At 33.4% G+C, this 17,194-nt stretch overlaps 2 protein-coding genes and 1 pseudogene across 3 annotated transcripts; 1 reads left to right on the plus strand and 2 right to left on the minus strand.

The window, feature by feature from the left end:
* The first annotated feature begins 5,723 nt into the window (after window positions 1-5,723).
* On the plus strand, window positions 5,724-10,958 carry LOC125839356 (mitogen-activated protein kinase 19-like; annotated as a pseudogene). Its single transcript, XR_007443676.1, has 10 exons — window positions 5,724-5,924; window positions 6,923-7,331; window positions 7,453-7,579; window positions 7,742-7,801; window positions 8,518-8,667; window positions 8,756-8,911; window positions 9,023-9,234; window positions 9,327-9,428; window positions 9,750-9,892; window positions 10,314-10,958. The product of XR_007443676.1 is annotated as a mitogen-activated protein kinase 19-like (transcript).
* Window positions 10,959-11,970: 1,012 nt separating this feature from the next.
* On the minus strand, window positions 11,971-14,378 carry LOC125839357 (uncharacterized). The gene is made up of 4 exons (XM_049518347.1): window positions 14,117-14,378; window positions 13,151-13,749; window positions 12,242-12,769; window positions 11,971-12,099 (listed from the first exon to the last, which is right to left on the minus strand). Exons 1-4 carry the CDS (start codon window positions 14,376-14,378, stop codon window positions 11,971-11,973), a joined length of 1,518 nt encoding a protein of 505 aa, XP_049374304.1.
* Window positions 14,379-14,795: 417 nt separating this feature from the next.
* Window positions 14,796-16,200, minus strand: LOC125839362 (uncharacterized). The gene is made up of 2 exons (XM_049518353.1): window positions 15,325-16,200; window positions 14,796-14,904 (listed from the first exon to the last, which is right to left on the minus strand). The coding sequence occupies exons 1-2, from the start codon at window positions 16,198-16,200 to the stop codon at window positions 14,860-14,862; spliced, it is 921 nt and encodes a 306-aa protein (XP_049374310.1). The 3' UTR covers window positions 14,796-14,859.
* Window positions 16,201-17,194: the final 994 nt, after the last annotated feature.

The following is a 17,194-nucleotide window of genomic DNA, read 5'->3' on the forward strand; positions in this document are numbered from 1 at the left end:
TCAAAATGATAATGATTCATTAGGAAAAAAACAAGGACGGACGGACGGACCACATAGAGAAAGAACAAAAAAGTAAATAAAAAGTTGTAATAGTGATAGGAAGCATCCAAGGACCAAGGCAATGCCATTTTGGAATATATATATATATATATATATATATATATATAAAATAAGATACACCACAATTGACTAAACAGAAAATAAATAAAAAGCATATTCTAATTTTATATCTATTTTTTTGTGGTTGGTGTAGTCCATTGCAAGTCGTAACTACCAATGTCTATGAACAAGACTACATAACTAGTTCTTGTTCCTTGTGTTTTTCTCGGTGATGTTTGAATTAATTTGTGCATATTTTTATATTATTGAGAGGTAAATTTAAAATTTAATGTCGTCTAAATTAGCTTTAGTTCATTTTCATATTTTTATAAGTGGATTTAAAAGTTGATGGCGTTCAAATTAGTTTATGCATGTCTTCATATTTTTAGAGGGAGATTCAAGATTTATAGTGAATTGATTTTCACCAATTATTATTATTATTTTTTAAAAAAACAAAACACTTTATTTTATGTGCTCAAGAGGAATCAAATTAAACCCTAATCAAAGACTGCAATTACAAAGTTAAAAGCAAATTCTTTTTTCTATCACTAGATCAAGAGACTATCTTGTTATTAAATAGTATTTGTTATGTGTTTGATAGATTTCTCAATATGAATACACAAGCTATGCAAAAGCTATTGAGTTCTCGATAATCCGCACCCCACACCCTAGATTTGTCCCCACATATTTCATGTTATTTTGAAACACATTCCTTTTGGGGTGGAGGTGGGGTGGGGTGGGGGGCTTAGTACATTTAGTCCTTCAATATTGATAATTTATATTTTGGTCCTTCTAATTTATGATTATGTACATTTGGCCTTCGATTAATTAATATATGTAATTCTGATCACTAAATGAATATTCACAAATTTAATGAATTATTAAACAATTTAATATCGATGTATTATGCTAAATTGTGCGGTTATTCCATATTCAAGGATAATATAGGTGTTAAAATAGTCTAGATATGATATATTTTCTTTGTAAAAGGACCAAAATGTACATTTTCTGTTAACTAAATAATATTAAATATGTTTAATCAAATATAACAAAAACTAAAAACAAGAATTCATCAACAACTTAGAGACCAAAATATAGTTATCCAATTTCCTTTTAATATGTTTTAGAGAAAACGTTAATCATTTCTTTTATATTTAGAATTTAGAAAATAATTTTTATTTTTCCGTCTTCCCTTAATGTCGTGTTCCTATAGGTTATAAGAAAGAATGTGATATATAATATATTGATTTTACATGTCAAACGTTTTATTTTTTATCTTAAAATTATACACTTAGTGAAGCACCGTCCAATGAATTCGATGAAGTATTAAGGTCAATGAGTAGTAATGTATTCTAAAACATTTGTGACTTTGTATTTTTTTAAGATGTGATGCATATGAATCTTGATTAATACTTTATAAAAATGTATTATTTTTTTTAAGTTCCAACAAATTACATAAAACATAGAAATAGGGTTGTGGAAGAAGGAATAGTATAACTTCATGATTTTAGATTCGAATCCAAATATATATAAAAAATAATAATTTATTCAATTAAATTTTTTTAATTAATTTTGATACGAGTTTAAATTAATCGGAAAAAAAATTCCTAGACACACATGGGTTGTCTTTATCGACGTCATTCCCCCACGCCCACCACCCCATATTTCACCATCAACTTTGGGCGGTCTCTTTCATATAAAAGAGGTCCCATATATTAAAATATATATATATTTCAAATTATTAGTCAATACAACTATTAAGAATGCCTTTCTTTTTCTGAAATTTACTTTTATTGTTCCAAATATTGAAGTATTGAAAAATATATAGTATTATTTTAAAATTGTGGTGGCCGGGGGAAAGGGAGATGGGGAACTGGGAAGGGATCATAATGCGGAGAATCGAATCCTCACAACAAAGGTGGAAATTTAAGTAACTCTCCAACTAAGCTACTAAAATTTCGTGTATTAAAGAATATATATGATAAATTTAATAGGCATTTTTATAACTAATACTACTTCAGTCCGTCCCAATTTATATAAAAATATCTAATTGCACGGTGGGTTTAAGAATGAAAGAATTTCTTTTTATGAAATATGTTATGTATCTAAATCATCTCATTAATATATAAAAGAAATAAAATAAGAATATGTTATTTATTTGAAAGTGTCACAAAAAGTAAAATATACTATAAGATATTAATTTTTAAAGAATATAGGGAAGTTTTAAAATGTTGCTCACACTCTATCAATCATTTTAATTAACCTTAGTTGATTTAAGATAAAAGTAAGAACATATATATATATATAATCACAATTAATGTCAAAATTTGTGTATAAAAAATTCTTGTATTACATGATTGATCGGATGTAAATAGTGGCAAATTTATGCATAAGAAAATGGGTCACATGAATATGTAATAGTGCACACGTTATTTTAAAATTTTGAATTCGCCTCTAAATATTCGTCGTAAAATAATTTTTTCCACAATAATATTTTTCTTGTATCAAATTAAAAATAATGGAGGAGTAATATTTTAATCAAATTGTTCTATCAAACCAACCCCACCAGCCCTACAACTCTCACGATTGTTTTTTTATAGGGCCACCTAACCTAAATGTAATAAACCACGTGATATTCATTTTTTAATTAAAATATAAAAATATTTGGAAGGATAAACTAATAAATTATTCAATAGAAAATTTTATCCATGACACATGTCCAGAGTTGTTTCAATCACCGACAGTACCTTATCCTTTTTTTTTTCTCATGTTAAGTTGATTTTTTCAATGGAAATATTTTTATAATAATTGTGATAATACAAATGTGGTCAATGAACGATAAGAGAATAACCTTATCTACATTTATGTGATAGGGCAATTAATTTTTTTTAATCAATTTTGTGTGTTATATGATTGCTTTTTTCGTAATCAGATGTCTTGAGTTCGAATTTTGAATATAATTTTTTTTAGGAGAGTGTGCAAATCCTACGCAATGTGAATTCGATTAAGTCAACCTTTAATATAGGTATTAAACATCGATAAAAAGAACAGGAGATAATTTTCAAACATAATTTAGGTGAAAAGTAATGATGTCGGTATTCTAATTGATGATTATATAATTTTAATTAATGGTTGTTGAATGGTTACAATTCAATTGACAGTTTCTTCACTCTTAATTAATAAAACGCTTGCATGGTTTGACAAAAACAATTAAGTAAAAGAAATATTAATTAAGAAGGAATTGACTTTCCATAATAGTGACAACACAACAATGATTTACATTATGGAGTTGGATAATGCAAATAGTAAAAAAGAAAAAGGTAATAAATAAATATTTTGTACTTAATTTGGTAAGTGCATTAATGAACTTGATTTTACTATAATTTTTATAGAATATTCAAAATCATTATCTTAGTGGATCGCAACATAATCTAACTTTTGTCCTTATAATTAGTGGGGAAATCTTATACCTAACTAAATTTAATGTTTCATTAGTAATATTCAATCTAATCTCATAAATAAAATTTCAAAAGAGCAATCTTATCTTGTCGTTTTGTAGAGGTACATTATTATTTTCAATAAATTCTTAACTTAAATAAAATATAATTTCATAATCTTTATAGATAGTATACAATAAAGTAACGTTCAATACGAATGATGAGCTAAATATGATCTCATATTAATGAGCAAAAACAAATCTAAAAATATGATTAACTAAGAAGTCACTTGTTATGAAAATAAATTACACAATAGAACCATTACTAAATATATTCAAATTTCAAGATTTTTAACATTGACTTTATTGTGTTATTAAAATAATCCCTTTAGATTTAAATATTTACTGACATTTTAGTGTATTCTTTTATAAGGGATAATTGTACAAAATAACAAACTTATAATCTAAAATAAATTGAGTAGCTATTATTTGATTTAATTGCGCCCCGTAACAAACGTTTGTCAGTCGCCTCTCTCCCTCTAAATTCTCGCTCGCCACTCTCCCTTTCTCGCTAGCTCCCTTTGTGCTCACCTCTCTCGCTTTATACAACAAAATTGTATAAATTGTGTTTCTGTTTGTATAAAGTGAGATAAAATTGTATATACACATGCAAATACATATATATTCGTCTTATACACTTATAATTATACAATATAAATATTCCACTGCCCAATTCTCTTTTGCCTTTTTCTCTTTCTCGTTTTATACAAACACAGATTATACAAATATAATGTATAATTTATGTTTGTATAAAGCGAAAGAGAGAGCGATTTTTGATATACATATATTTTTGTCAACGATTTATACAAACGAGAAGCTAACAACAATTTATACAAATGGCCTGCCAGCGAAATTATACAAATCTCAAGAGGAGCCAACGAATTATACAATTGCTTCTTTTTGTATATATGTATAGCGAAATAGACATAACTTTCAATTGTATATGTATAGCGAAATTATACATATATATGTTTGTTATAGAGCGCAATTATGCAAACTTTGTTATAACATACAAATATGATTTTCTTGTCTGTTATATGTGAAAATTGCTCTTTTTATAATGTATTTATACTTCATATAGTAAATTATAAATTTAGATGAATTGTTAGTCGAAAAGTTACATACGCCCCTTGCGCTTCCCATATGCCAATGTGTACCTACAAAATTCTCAAGTAAATAAAATAACATACGAAAGATTTTTGTATAATTATTTTGTCCTATATTCGGTCCAACTAAATTCAATTTATGAGAAATTACCTTATTAGACATACATACGTATCATATATACTAGTTTTATCTATACTTTCAAATAAGAGTTTTTTTTAGTCACATATTAATACACTTATATACATATATTTTTGTTACCAGATACACTAAAATAGGAAGAGAGATGAGCGAGATGGGGAGGGAGGAGCGTATCTCAGATACATACGAATCACACTAGATATATGTATTTGTACCAAATACATAAGAGAGTGTAGAGCGAGGTGGGAGGGAGACAAGTGGGATTTGTTATGTATTTTAGATACACGCGAATCCACTTGGACACAGTATACATCTAGAACAAATTACACCTAATTTTTATCTCATATATCCCGAGACAAATGAATCTAGACACATCAAAATCTATGTGATCTTCAACTTTAAACGTGTATAAGTAGACATTTAAACTATAATAAAATTAAACAAGTAGACATACACGATTCACACATATCAAACATGTTCTCTTGTAAACTGTATTGTAAATGTCAGCTGAGATCAAATTAAATATGGAATAAAACAAAGAAAGTTAGAAAATATTTGGGGAAAACACAACCGTAGAAACACGCAAAGTCACAATCTTTTGTTGCCTTTAAAAAGACCGAAAAGCTCACCAATTTTCCTCTCCTTTCTTCCTCCTCTTCAATTGGCCTCCTTGTTGCTCTCTCTCTCTTCTCCATCTTTCAAAACCCGAAAAAGGGTTACTTCTTTCTTGACCCTTCGTTCAGTTTCTGTTAATTTTTTGTAGGATTTTAGGCTCAACTGATACTATTTTTGTGTATAAGAATCATACTGGTTTCTTCACAAGTGGGGTTCGGTCTTTGTTAGTACGTTTCAATACGGAGTTGGCGTCGGTGGGGGCAAACTCCTGCTGATTCTCTGATTTATTCCATTTGGGGTTGTTGAGATTTTTTTTATTTTTGGATATTTTTTATCTGATCTTCTGTTTAAGATCAGGGGAACCTAGAGAAGAAAAGGGTATCCTAAGATATCCTCTTTTTTTTGAATTTATTCGTTGCCCAGATTGTTTAAAGTCTTCAAAAAGATGCAGCAAGATCAGCACAAGAAGGTTTCTTTCTTTCTTTATCTTCCTCTTTGAAATTCTTTAATAAAAAGGAGATCTTGATTGAGATTTCTTATTTCGAGCTTTTAAGATTTGAGGGTATCTGGTAAAGAACCCTAATTTGCCTTAAAAGACGAGTCATTATAGCCAAAGTTGATTGATTGAGTCAGCTGTGAGGATTATATAACTGTTTGTTTGTTTGAGGAAGCATGAAGTTGTTGACTAATTTTAGCTGCTAATGGAGGACTAAGTTATTTGATTATCTGAAATTTTAGTAATCTTCTAACCATATGAAGTTGTTGACTAATTTAGGCTGTTGTTTGATTAGAATATATTATTTAACAGAGATGGAGAATTTGCATATGAAGGACTAAGTTGTTTGATTATCAGAAATTTTAGTAATCTCTTAACCATATGAAGTTGTTGACTAATTTTAGCTGCTATGTAAAGTATTTAGAAATGTAGGTAGGTAACTCATTAAACAGAGATGGATGGTTTGCATATGGAGGACTAAGTTATTTTAGTAATCTTTAAGCATATTGCCAATTAACATACTTGTGAAAATGCCCTTGTGGGATAAATTGCTTCGACTTTGCAGCATTCTTTTTACTTTTCTTTCATAGTTTTGAAATGTTCTTTGTTTTCCTCTGCTTTTCTTCCTTTACTAGATTCTGGACTTCTACTTCATGCTAACTGCTGTGTTAGTTTGAAATGTAATCTGATGTTGTAGTCCTTTGATCGGGCCTCATTTGACTCTGAAATAGTATTTCATGATTGTCTAGTCTGATTTTCAAATTGGAATGTATTGTCTATTCAAGTCATAACTTAATCCTTGATTCTCTTTATGTTACAACAGAAGTCTACTGATCTGAATATAAGTGATACTGCATCAACATACACTTTGAGAATATCAAGCAACATGCAGATTTTATCTTATATTTAGTTTGTCTATTAGTCAGTAGACTATTGTAAACATGTCTGAGTTTTTGTTACTGTTTGTACAGAGTTCCAAAGAAGTGGAGTTCTTCACCGAGTACGGTGATGCTAATAGGTATAAAATTTTGGAAGTTGTAGGCAAGGGAAGTTATGGAGTAGTTTGTGCTGCAATTGACACTCATACAGGAGAGAAAGTGGCTATAAAGAAAATACCTGATATTTTTGAGCACATTTCTGATGCAATTCGAATTCTGCGTGAAGTCAAATTGCTTAGACTTCTAAGGCATCCTGATATTGTTGAAATTAAGCGAATCATCTTACCACCTTCAAGACGAGAGTTCAGAGATATTTATGTTGTTTTTGAGCTTATGGAGTCTGATCTTCATCATGTTATTAAGGCCAACGATGACTTGACACATGAGCACCACCGTTTTTTCCTGTATCAGATGCTGCGTGCATTGAAGTTCATGCACACAGGTAAAAGTCTTGTGAATTCGGTAACTGTTGGTATTATGACATCTACCATCAACTTCTCCTAAGGATGTTTATTCTCAGCCCTGTTTTGACTGACATATATATATATATATGTTCATTTCAGCTAATGTGTACCATCGAGATCTTAAGCCAAAAATATATTGGCAAATGCAAATTGTAAACTCAAAATATGTGATTTTGGATTGGCAAGGGTTGCATTCAGTGATACTCCAACCACAACATTTTGGACGGTAAGCTTTCGTGTTAGCCCTATGCCAAAAGCCTTCTATAAGATTTACTTGGATTTAGTTTAAATCATAGAAAGCTTTATAAGATGGACATTTTCATTCATTTTAATCTTTGATTTGACTGAAATTTTCTTATTTTTTGTCTTCTTCTGATACATCATGCAGGATTATGTTGCTACAAGGTGGTACCGTGCACCAGAACTATGTGGGTCTTTCTTCTCTAAGGTAATTTATGTGAATAGTGTGCAGCTTATTTTAACTTTCATGTAAAAGATACTTTTTGTTTTGAACCTTATCTATGAGTTCCATTCTAGAACTTCATGTTAGTGGTTCTTCTAATAGATCAAAATACTTTTTTGTCAAAAGATATGTGAAACTACTTCTCAATTTTCCCAACACCCTCCCTTGGGGAGCCGTACTAGAAAAAAGGAAAAGAAAAAAACCAACTCATTGCAAAGGGTGTTGTAAATGAGTTGGTATTAGACACAATTGTGTTTATGCTTCATTTATCTCTCAAACAAATGTAGGGTCACACATTTTTAGTCATCAATTAGTTAGCCACTTTATTGCTAGCCCATGCATAGTCACAGAACATGTTCACGCCTATTTTTGCTGGATTCAGTTGTTAAGATGCTTTTTTTGGCATCATATAAAGCCTCCCTTTTCCCATGCTTTAGAAAGGTGAAAAGGTACTTGTATACATAGTGTTAAAAGGAAGGGCTTTCTGGTTAGAATAGAAGATTTTTGTTCAGTTCTGAGTGTATTAAATAGTGATGTGTAGGTTAAAATCATTCTTGTTCAGGGAGGACTATTGAACTCTCCTGGACGTTGATTTTTCTATTCTTCAGGTAACTGTGTTAGGTCTTGCGTCAATTTCTCAGTAAGGCCTTACTGAGGTTTTTGCTGATTTGTCTTCTAATTCGTGTATGAATTCCCTGCAGTATACACCTGCTATTGATATCTGGAGCATCGGGTGCATTTTTGCAGAGGTTTTGACGGGGAAACCACTATTTCCGGGCAAAAGTGTTGTTCACCAGTTGGATTTGATTACTGATCTTCTAGGGACGCCATCAGTTGATATTGTATCTGGGGTAAGAGCTGTCAGTTAAAATTTTTTTTTTGCTGATGTTAGCATTGCCTGACAGCATGTTGATAGAAGAGTACTCCTCTTGAGTGCAGGTTCGTAATGAAAAGGCAAGGAAGTATTTGACAGATATGAAGAAAAAAAGCCCAGTTCCTTTTACTGAGAAATTTCGAAAAGCAGATCCTTTGGCACTTAGACTGTTGCAGAGGTTGCTAGCATTTGATCCAAAGGATCGCCCAACTGCTGAAGAGGTACACTCCCTCATATATTCCTGATGTTAAGATTACGTGAATGACATCTCCACGTGCTTGTCCGTTTCTAATTTCATTTTCATTTTTTGTGTTTTTCCTCCTATCTTTTAGGCTTTGGCGGATCCATACTTCAAGGGACTGGCCAAGATTGAGAGGGAACCTTCTAGTCAACCAATCTCGAAGCTGGAGTTCGAGTTTGAGCGACGAAGGGTCACAAAGGATGACATCCGTGAACTAATATTTAGGGAGATACTAGAGTATCATCCTCAACTTCTGAAGGACTACATAGCTGGAAATAGTGGTGCAAATTTTCTCTATCCTAGGTTGTAATATACTTCTCTACTATTTCTAGTCTCTATTTTCTTGTACCACTATATCATTACTGACTGACGGTGCGACAATCATTGAATTGCAGTGCCATTGGTAATTTCAGAAGGCAATTTGCTTATCTAGAGGAGAATAGTGGTAAAAGTGGCCCAGTAATACCTCCTGGTCGAAAGCACGTCTCTCTCCCGCGGTATGATTCCATGAGTTGTTTGTCTTGTTGGTTGTGTCAATGAATATGTCTTGTTCCTTATCTTTTATGCTTCTCTTCACTTTATCTTCCCAAAAAAGGAGTTTTTGTTTGTTCTTGTATTTGCTGGATAAGTAACCTGACTGAAAAGAAGTTGTACTTGCTTACTCCCGAGGAAGTTTGGATTTGGAATATTAACTTGTTCATCACATTGGAAAAACTGTTACCTTAGAGCATGCCCCTTTTCCCTTTGGCTCTCTCCTTTCCTTTTTCAGTCTCTGCTTATTTGGGGCTTCATTACATATATTCTTAAATGTGTTGCAGATCTACTGTAAATTCCAGTACCATCCCCCCGAGAACACAGCAGAATCCTATGTTTGATCATAGGCAAGTAACAGAAAAGGCAACTGCTGGCGTCAGAGTCTCAGACCCGAAGGTTTTGCGACCACCACCTCGAGTACCCACAGGTAAGGTTGACATTGTTTGTGCTGGCACTCATAGTGATTATGTACCTTTTTGTCAACATCTTCAAAGTGAACTCAAATATTTCACCACATGTAATACATTGGACGAACTGGAACTCAGTACTCAGCTCAGGAGAAGGCTATTTAGGGAATCTTCTTAAGTGTGGAAGAGAGTGTGCGTGTGTGTGTGGGGGGGGGGGGAGGGGGGAGGGGGGAGGGGGGAGGGGGGAGGGGGGAGCAAATAAGGATGAGGAGTGATCATATTTAAAGGTGCCCTAATGAGTATATACGGAATGCTGAAAGTTAGGAAGTGTTGTATGCTTGTTGGAATCGCTTTTAATGTCCTTGTCAAATATTAGTGATAGTGGGTTGTGCATGTCTGTTTGTTTGATTCTTCTTTAATATTCATTTCTATCATTTTCAGCCAAACCTGGAAGAGTTTTAGGACCAGTTTTATCATATGATGGTGACAGAAGCATCAAAGAAGTCACTGATGGAAGAGTATATCCCCAGAACTCTGTTGTCCAACCTCATGGCATGTCTCCACATTATCTGTTCAGAAGTAACTCTACACATCTAGAGAGGTGTGGGACAGAAGCAGAGAAGGACCGCTCTCAAGTTAAACCGCAACATGGCCAGTGCATGGTTGCCAAGTCGTCCGCTAGTATGAGTTTTGAGATGAACACTAACCCATATTACCATACACAGGCAAGGGTAGCACAGTTGGGAGGTCAAATCGCCATGGATGCAAAACTACTACAGGCACAAACACAGTTTGGTGCAGTCGGTGCTGCAGCTGTTGCTGTTGCCGCTCACAGAGAGGTTGGCACCGTTCAGTATGGTCTAACCTAGTAGATACTATTGTTTGATGGTTCTTTGAATCAAGTGAGGACATCCACCTTGCAGTGAGACAGTTCAAGATGTGCATTTTCCCTCAGATCAATCAGCATGGGAGATCTGAAGAGGGACCTGTTAACCCGGTAGATGAAAACCATTTATTAGTCGTTAGGGTCTCTAAATAGGTATTCTTTAGGTTCAGGTTGCCCTGTTGAGTTAGTATTTATGCCCCCTTGTATGTGTATATAATATATATAGGCGATGCATCATTGATATTAATGAAGAAAAAAATTGTTCTTCTGACTTCCTTTCCTTAACTCTTCATATTTGATGCGTGATAGAAGAAAGATTCTAAAGAGAAAAGGAACTCATTTGAAACAATGAGCAACAAAAGAGAGCAAGAGATTGATAACATAAATATAAATGAACTAAAAGTGTATTTGCTTGCTAAAGGCGGATCAACAAAGATAGTGTACACAGACTTTTCACCTCAGCGTTGGAAGTGAGAGGTGGTCTCACAGTTCAAATAGTATGGAAAAAGAAATAACAACAGTGAAGAAGCCTTTGTGTGTATTTGGAGTACCATCCTTGTGCTTTTATTGATTGATACTCTCCAGAATTAATTCACCTTAAATGGGGAATCAGTAGAAGAAGATCCTACTGAGTGGATTTCAAATAAACAATTCAACTACTATCTGTTCATCCTGTCATGTAACAAATTTTTTATACCTGAACTTATGGATGACCAATATTTCTTTGCTGGTGCGGAAATACTTGGATTGACAGTGTATCCAGGCAAGTTTATGTACACCTCGCCTCGATGATAAGCACAGTTAAGCCAATGAAAACTCAGTATTTCACCTTTTCATTCATCATTTCTGAGGAAGAATTTTACTGCCTTATAACCTTATCACATGACTTTATGCATAGATGATACGAATTAGATGATTGAATATACAATATAATAAGAACATTTAATCATAAACATTAGATTTTACTGTTCAGATTTTGGCACATTTGCTTGTTAACAGTTTAGATATGGCAATGGGATAATTCCTTCATAGATTGTGATCAAAGCTTTTGTTGGTAACTAAGTGATATTTCATAAACATAAATAAAAGAATCTCCAAGCCTTGAGAGTTACACTTGTGTATAAAGTGAAACAAGCAAAGAGAAAAGAAACAAAAAAAAAATACTGTATTCCTAACTAAAAGTGAAACTAGCAAAGAGAAAAATGAAACTATCTATTCATCTGTCACAATGATATCAAAGTCGCTAACGACCCATTCAGCAAGTTGATTGCTGCTAACATATATCTCAGTTCCCAAATCAATAGATGGCCAATGCCTCTCAGCTGGTTTAGTAAATGGATCCTGCAATATCACCCAAGAAACAATGTTACAATTCATCTAGGGGTTAATGCATTCTTATTTTTCAGGTACGTTACCTGTAGTTATCTTTTAGCAATCTAATAGTGTGTGGAGAAGTTAAACGCGTCAAAATATAGTCAAGTACCTGATAGAAGTAAAGTGATTGTGAGAGTCTCCCGACATCAAGTTCCCAAGTTCTTGGATCACCTATCCATCCTTCCCCTTTCTTAGTTGGATATCCATATTCACCCCAAACAGGGTGAGGCAGAATTTGAAGTATTTCCTGAGCTTGAGGGTTGCTATATTCATCACAGTGATTGAATGGTTCCTCAAGATACATTCCGTTGCCTGGGGAGCAATGCATATGATAAGCATCATAGGGAAATCTTGCCTCATCAGTACGATGAACTCGAGTTCCATTTGCAAAAGTATGGTAAATTGGGCACAACTTCAAATTCTCCTTGGGGTTGCACCCTGGTGATACAGTATGAATATCAGGATTGATGATCATTTCACTGTAACGCGTTACATCTGTGGTGACATCCCCATCACAAGGCTGACCATTGTTCTTCCAGCAGCTACCTATGTCCATTAGATAGAATTGGCTTCTTGGACCACCTCCTTTTATCACATCTAGTGTGAACCTCACTTTGAAATTTGGTGACTTTGGGACCTAATTCCATATCAGCAAACAGAACATAAGATTGTATAACAAGAAAACTACTACTACTACAACAACAACAACAACTATGACTCAATCTCAATCAAGTTGAGGTCAGCTGGGATTGGCTATATGAATCTCATTATACATGTCGCTCCATTTAAGATCATCTCTATGTGTGTATTACCAGAAATTCTCTATATTTTGACAAGAGAAAGACTCCTGGCAAGCATTGGACCTAAAGTAAATGTACTAACATGACTAAAACATAATCACGGCTAATTGATATCGCCTATAGGCATCATTTTCCGCAAGGTTTACATGGATTGTAGGTCTTTTTCAAGATATTATATAACAAGAATATGATAACAACCATTAGGAAGAGAAACTTACTATTTTTGACATGCCTCTTGTTTCATAATGATATCCACCAGAAAATCCAGTAGTTGCATCAGACCTCAAGTAAAGCATCAACCAAGGGTACTTTGATGAAGTCTTCAACACATGATGAAATTTCCAGCTTCCTTTTCCAAGAATCTTATGCCAAGTAACAGAGAAAAATGAAGTATCATTCCGAGTCTTCGCTGTACTCATATCAGCATCCAATTCCCATGTCCCATGAAACCCCCCCTTCAACTTAGTCACCTTTGGATGTTTCCTATGACTATGTAATGTGCTATAATCATGGTATATCCTAGGCATATTCATGCAACCTTTCCCAAAACACGGAAATCGCGGTATTTGATCAAATGGTTGAGATGGTATGCCATTTCTGGGACAAATTGCTGCTGTTGTGTCCATGTTGCCACTCTTGAGCATGATCATCCAAAAATTCCATGGTTTTGGCTCATCTTGAACTTTGCATTTGTATCCTAAGAACAATTCTTTCCAAGCTGCATACATATCCACATTCAGGTAGTATTGTCCTAAGCTTTTGGCATCATGTATACTTAGTTTGTTATCAAGCTCATTCACCAAGTGAACCAGCTTTGCTGCAAGATCAATATTTTTACTGTTACTGATTTCTATAAAGAAAATCAAAAGCATAATAACTTGCAACAGACAGCAAAAGAAAAGAGGTTAAGATACTTTTTGACAGTATAATAAGTTCAATGTTAAGAATTCTAAAAGTCGAATCCATTAAATTAAATCCTGAATCCGCCTCTACCACAGTTCTAACTCGAAACCTTTAATTAAGGAACATTAATTGTATATTATTCTATGCCTCACACATCTAACACTCACATGAGTCACAAAATAGTTTTTTAACTAAAGGTGTTAGATTCGAGTTATGTGGGACCTTGACAATGCAAATACTGAACATTAGATGATGAAAAAAAGAAAGTAATATTGACTTACTTCTATTATTTGATTTTTGGAGATCAAAACAATCAGCATGCCTAGGACTTCCCATATTAGGAGCTTCTTCATACACTTCATTACATTGATTCCATGCCTCTATAGCAACTCTTAAATTATCCCTTTTCATACCTGGATCTCCAATGGCTGATTTCACTTCGAAACTACATGATAATCTAGCAAAAAATATAACTAAAACTACTTGAAAAATCACCCAAAATCTCAAACGTGAAGCCATGTTGTTTTTCAATATTTTCATCATTGTTAAAATATAAAAAAATATTAACCCCATTATATAAGGTTGGTAAAGTGTTTGATTTGGACAAGAAGTAAATTTGTAAGTTTTATCCAAATTGAGATTTCGTAAATATTGTCATATTATCTCAATGTTAGAATCCTTTATAGAGTCAAATAACAGTCTTCTCTTGTATGAAAAAAACAAGTACTAGTAATAATAATAATAATAATAATAACTGAGAAATTTCAAAGTATGATAAATACAAAAAAGAAAAGAAAAAAAGATTACAAATTTTAATTATCATAGAGTACTATAGCCTATCAACTACTCTAATACTACCTAAAAACAAGGATTCTCTTTTTTGGTGTAACGCATTAGAGCTCCGACTAAATTCGGACTGCTCACTTCAAAGCCCATTCACGACAATCCCAACAGAATTTTCCCCATACTCAGAACTCATAGTCCACCACTACACCACAAACCATGTTGGTAAAAAATAGGATTCTCATTCTTCTCTTGGCACAATCTTGAACTTCCCAGTTTGTTGTTGCTGCAATACAAACCCAAAAATTATTGTTTACGCAAAAAATTAACTTTTATGACAGTAAAACACAGCTACTAATTTTAAATACGAGATCATATACAGAAGAAGCAGATCCAAAATTTAAATTCTATAGGTTCAAGAATCCAAGTTTCAAATACTTAAATACAAATCTAAGCTACAATTATAGCAACGAGTTCATCTAAATCCAATATTTTCTATAAGTATCACAAATTTATGTGAAAAAAATACACTTAAAATTGAAACTAATAGTCTATCTAAACCTACAACTTTAGAAAAAGCACGTTAAATATTGAATCAATAAAGTTCAAATTTTGAATCCACACCTAAGATAACTAAAGGCAAGTTAATGTATATAAGTTAAATCCGAGCACGAAAAAATTGAAAAAAAGGGTAAAAAGATTCAACCTTTTTCCATAGTTCAGTATGGCTACTGCAAAATCCAGCAACAACACCGCCATTTTTACGTCCTTCTGTGTACTCAATGCAGAGATCACGTTTCAACCCACAAGTAACATGGAAAGACAAAGGGCATTTCGGCTCAGAACAATCAATAGCACATCCTTTTTTGGATTTACAAATGTAACACTTTTTTTCCCATCTTCTTTTAGGAACTTTGCTGAAATCAATTCCTTCACGACCTTCTGGATCGACGAAGAAAACTTCGGGAACAAATAGTGAACAAACAACATGAGCCCATTTACCTTCAATCACAGTAGATTTCAATGCCCCGCCGGATTCAGGACAGAGACAACAAGTAAAAGATTTTGGGTTTGGGATCTCTGATTTTGAGGCTAAACATTGAGCACAAAACCAATCGCCTTCTGGGATTCCATCTGTAAAAGGATGACCGTAACAAGATGTATGAACCATCAAATCACAACCGTCACACAAAACGATTGGATCTGATGGATCTCCGTCCGTGCTATTACAAATAACACAAACAATCCCATCATCGTCATCCTCATCCTCATCCACATCAATGTCATCATCTGTTGTTTTCTCAACCAATTTTTCTCCCTTGATTTCATCGTCATTAAAACAAACTGGGTTATAATCCTCATTGAGGTCAAATGGATGAAAAGCCCAAACACGTTTCTTCGCGGGCAAACAGAGAGTAGTAACAGTGCTGTTATTCGTAAACGGTGGAGGAGTTTCTGGAGAGAATTTTCGCTTTTTAGCAGGAAGTTTTGATGATGAGACAGATCCATTTTGTTTTTGATCTTGTTGATGCATCAACATGAATCTTTTGGCTGGAGGTAAAACCTGAGGTTTGCCACCCATTGTTTTCTTTTTTTATGAGATTGAGAAGATTGTGTGAGAAACTGAGATGTGGAAGAAGAGGGAAAAGGGGATTATGAAGTAGAGAAAATTTGGAAGAAAAAACCCGGGAGGATTAGCAGTCAAATTATTTGAGTTTTTGAAAATTCTGGATTTCTGCCATTGATTTTGAACTTTTGCAGTTTCACTTTAGCGGGAATGGCTCCAAACTTTAGAATTTTGCGCCAATTTCTGCGCAATAAAACGACGTGGTTCTCCCTTATTATTATTTTTGAGATAAAGTATTGAAAGCATCTCTAAATTTCACGCAAATTATTAGTTTTATATGTGAATTATTGATAACTTTAAAAATACTTTTTTATTTGACTAACTGAATTAATAGAAAAATTGTATATAATAGCAAACTATTAATTCAAATTAAATGTTATAAATATAGTTTGATTTAATTGTACCCCATAGCAAACTGTTGCTATTTCGCCTCTCTCCAGGTGAATCTCGCTCGCCACTCTCGTTCTCTCCCTCACCTCTCTCACTTTTTATACAAACGCAAATGTATAAAATGCGTTTCTGTTTGTATAAAGCGAGAGAAAATTGTATATATACATATATTTTCGTTCCCCTCTCCTAGATTTCGCTCGCCACTCTCCCAGATCTCGCTCTCTCACTCGCCTCTCTCACTTTATACAAAAACGCAAATGTATAAAAAGACGTTTGTGTTTGTATAAAGCGAGAGAAAATTGTATATATACACATATTTTCGTTCCCATCTCCCAGAACTCGCTCGTTCACTCGCCTCTCTCACTTTATACAAACACAAATGTATACAGTGTTTGTGTTGTATAAAGTGAGAGAAAATTGTATATACAAATACAAATGCATATATTTTCGTCCTATACAAATACGATCTTCCCTTGCCCAGTTTTCTTTTGTCTTTCTCTCTTTCTCACTTTATACAAACACATATTATACAATTGATATTTTGTATATGTATACAAAA

Source organism: Solanum verrucosum, unplaced genomic scaffold, assembly GCF_900185275.1.
Source record: "Solanum verrucosum unplaced genomic scaffold, falcon-dt-bn FXZP01000170.1, whole genome shotgun sequence".
Classification (NCBI taxonomy): Eukaryota; Viridiplantae; Streptophyta; class Magnoliopsida; order Solanales; family Solanaceae; genus Solanum; species Solanum verrucosum.

Excerpts from the sequence above, each read along its gene's own strand:
- LOC125839357 (XM_049518347.1), bottom strand. The coding sequence starts at position 14,378 with ATGATGAAAATATTGAAAAACAACATGGCTTCACGTTTGAGATTTTGG. Across the intron at positions 12,770-13,150 it reads CAAGAGGCATGTCAAAAATA|GTCCCAAAGTCACCAAATTT; the intron begins GTAAGTTTCTCT and ends ATATGGAATTAG. Across the intron at positions 12,100-12,241 it reads AATCACTTTACTTCTATCAG|GATCCATTTACTAAACCAGC; the intron begins GTACTTGACTAT and ends GTGATATTGCAG.
- LOC125839362 (XM_049518353.1), bottom strand. The coding sequence starts at position 16,200 with ATGGGTGGCAAACCTCAGGTTTTACCTCCAGCCAAAAGATTCATGTTG. Across the intron at positions 14,905-15,324 it reads ATACTGAACTATGGAAAAAG|CAACAACAAACTGGGAAGTT; the intron begins GTTGAATCTTTT and ends TTTGTATTGCAG.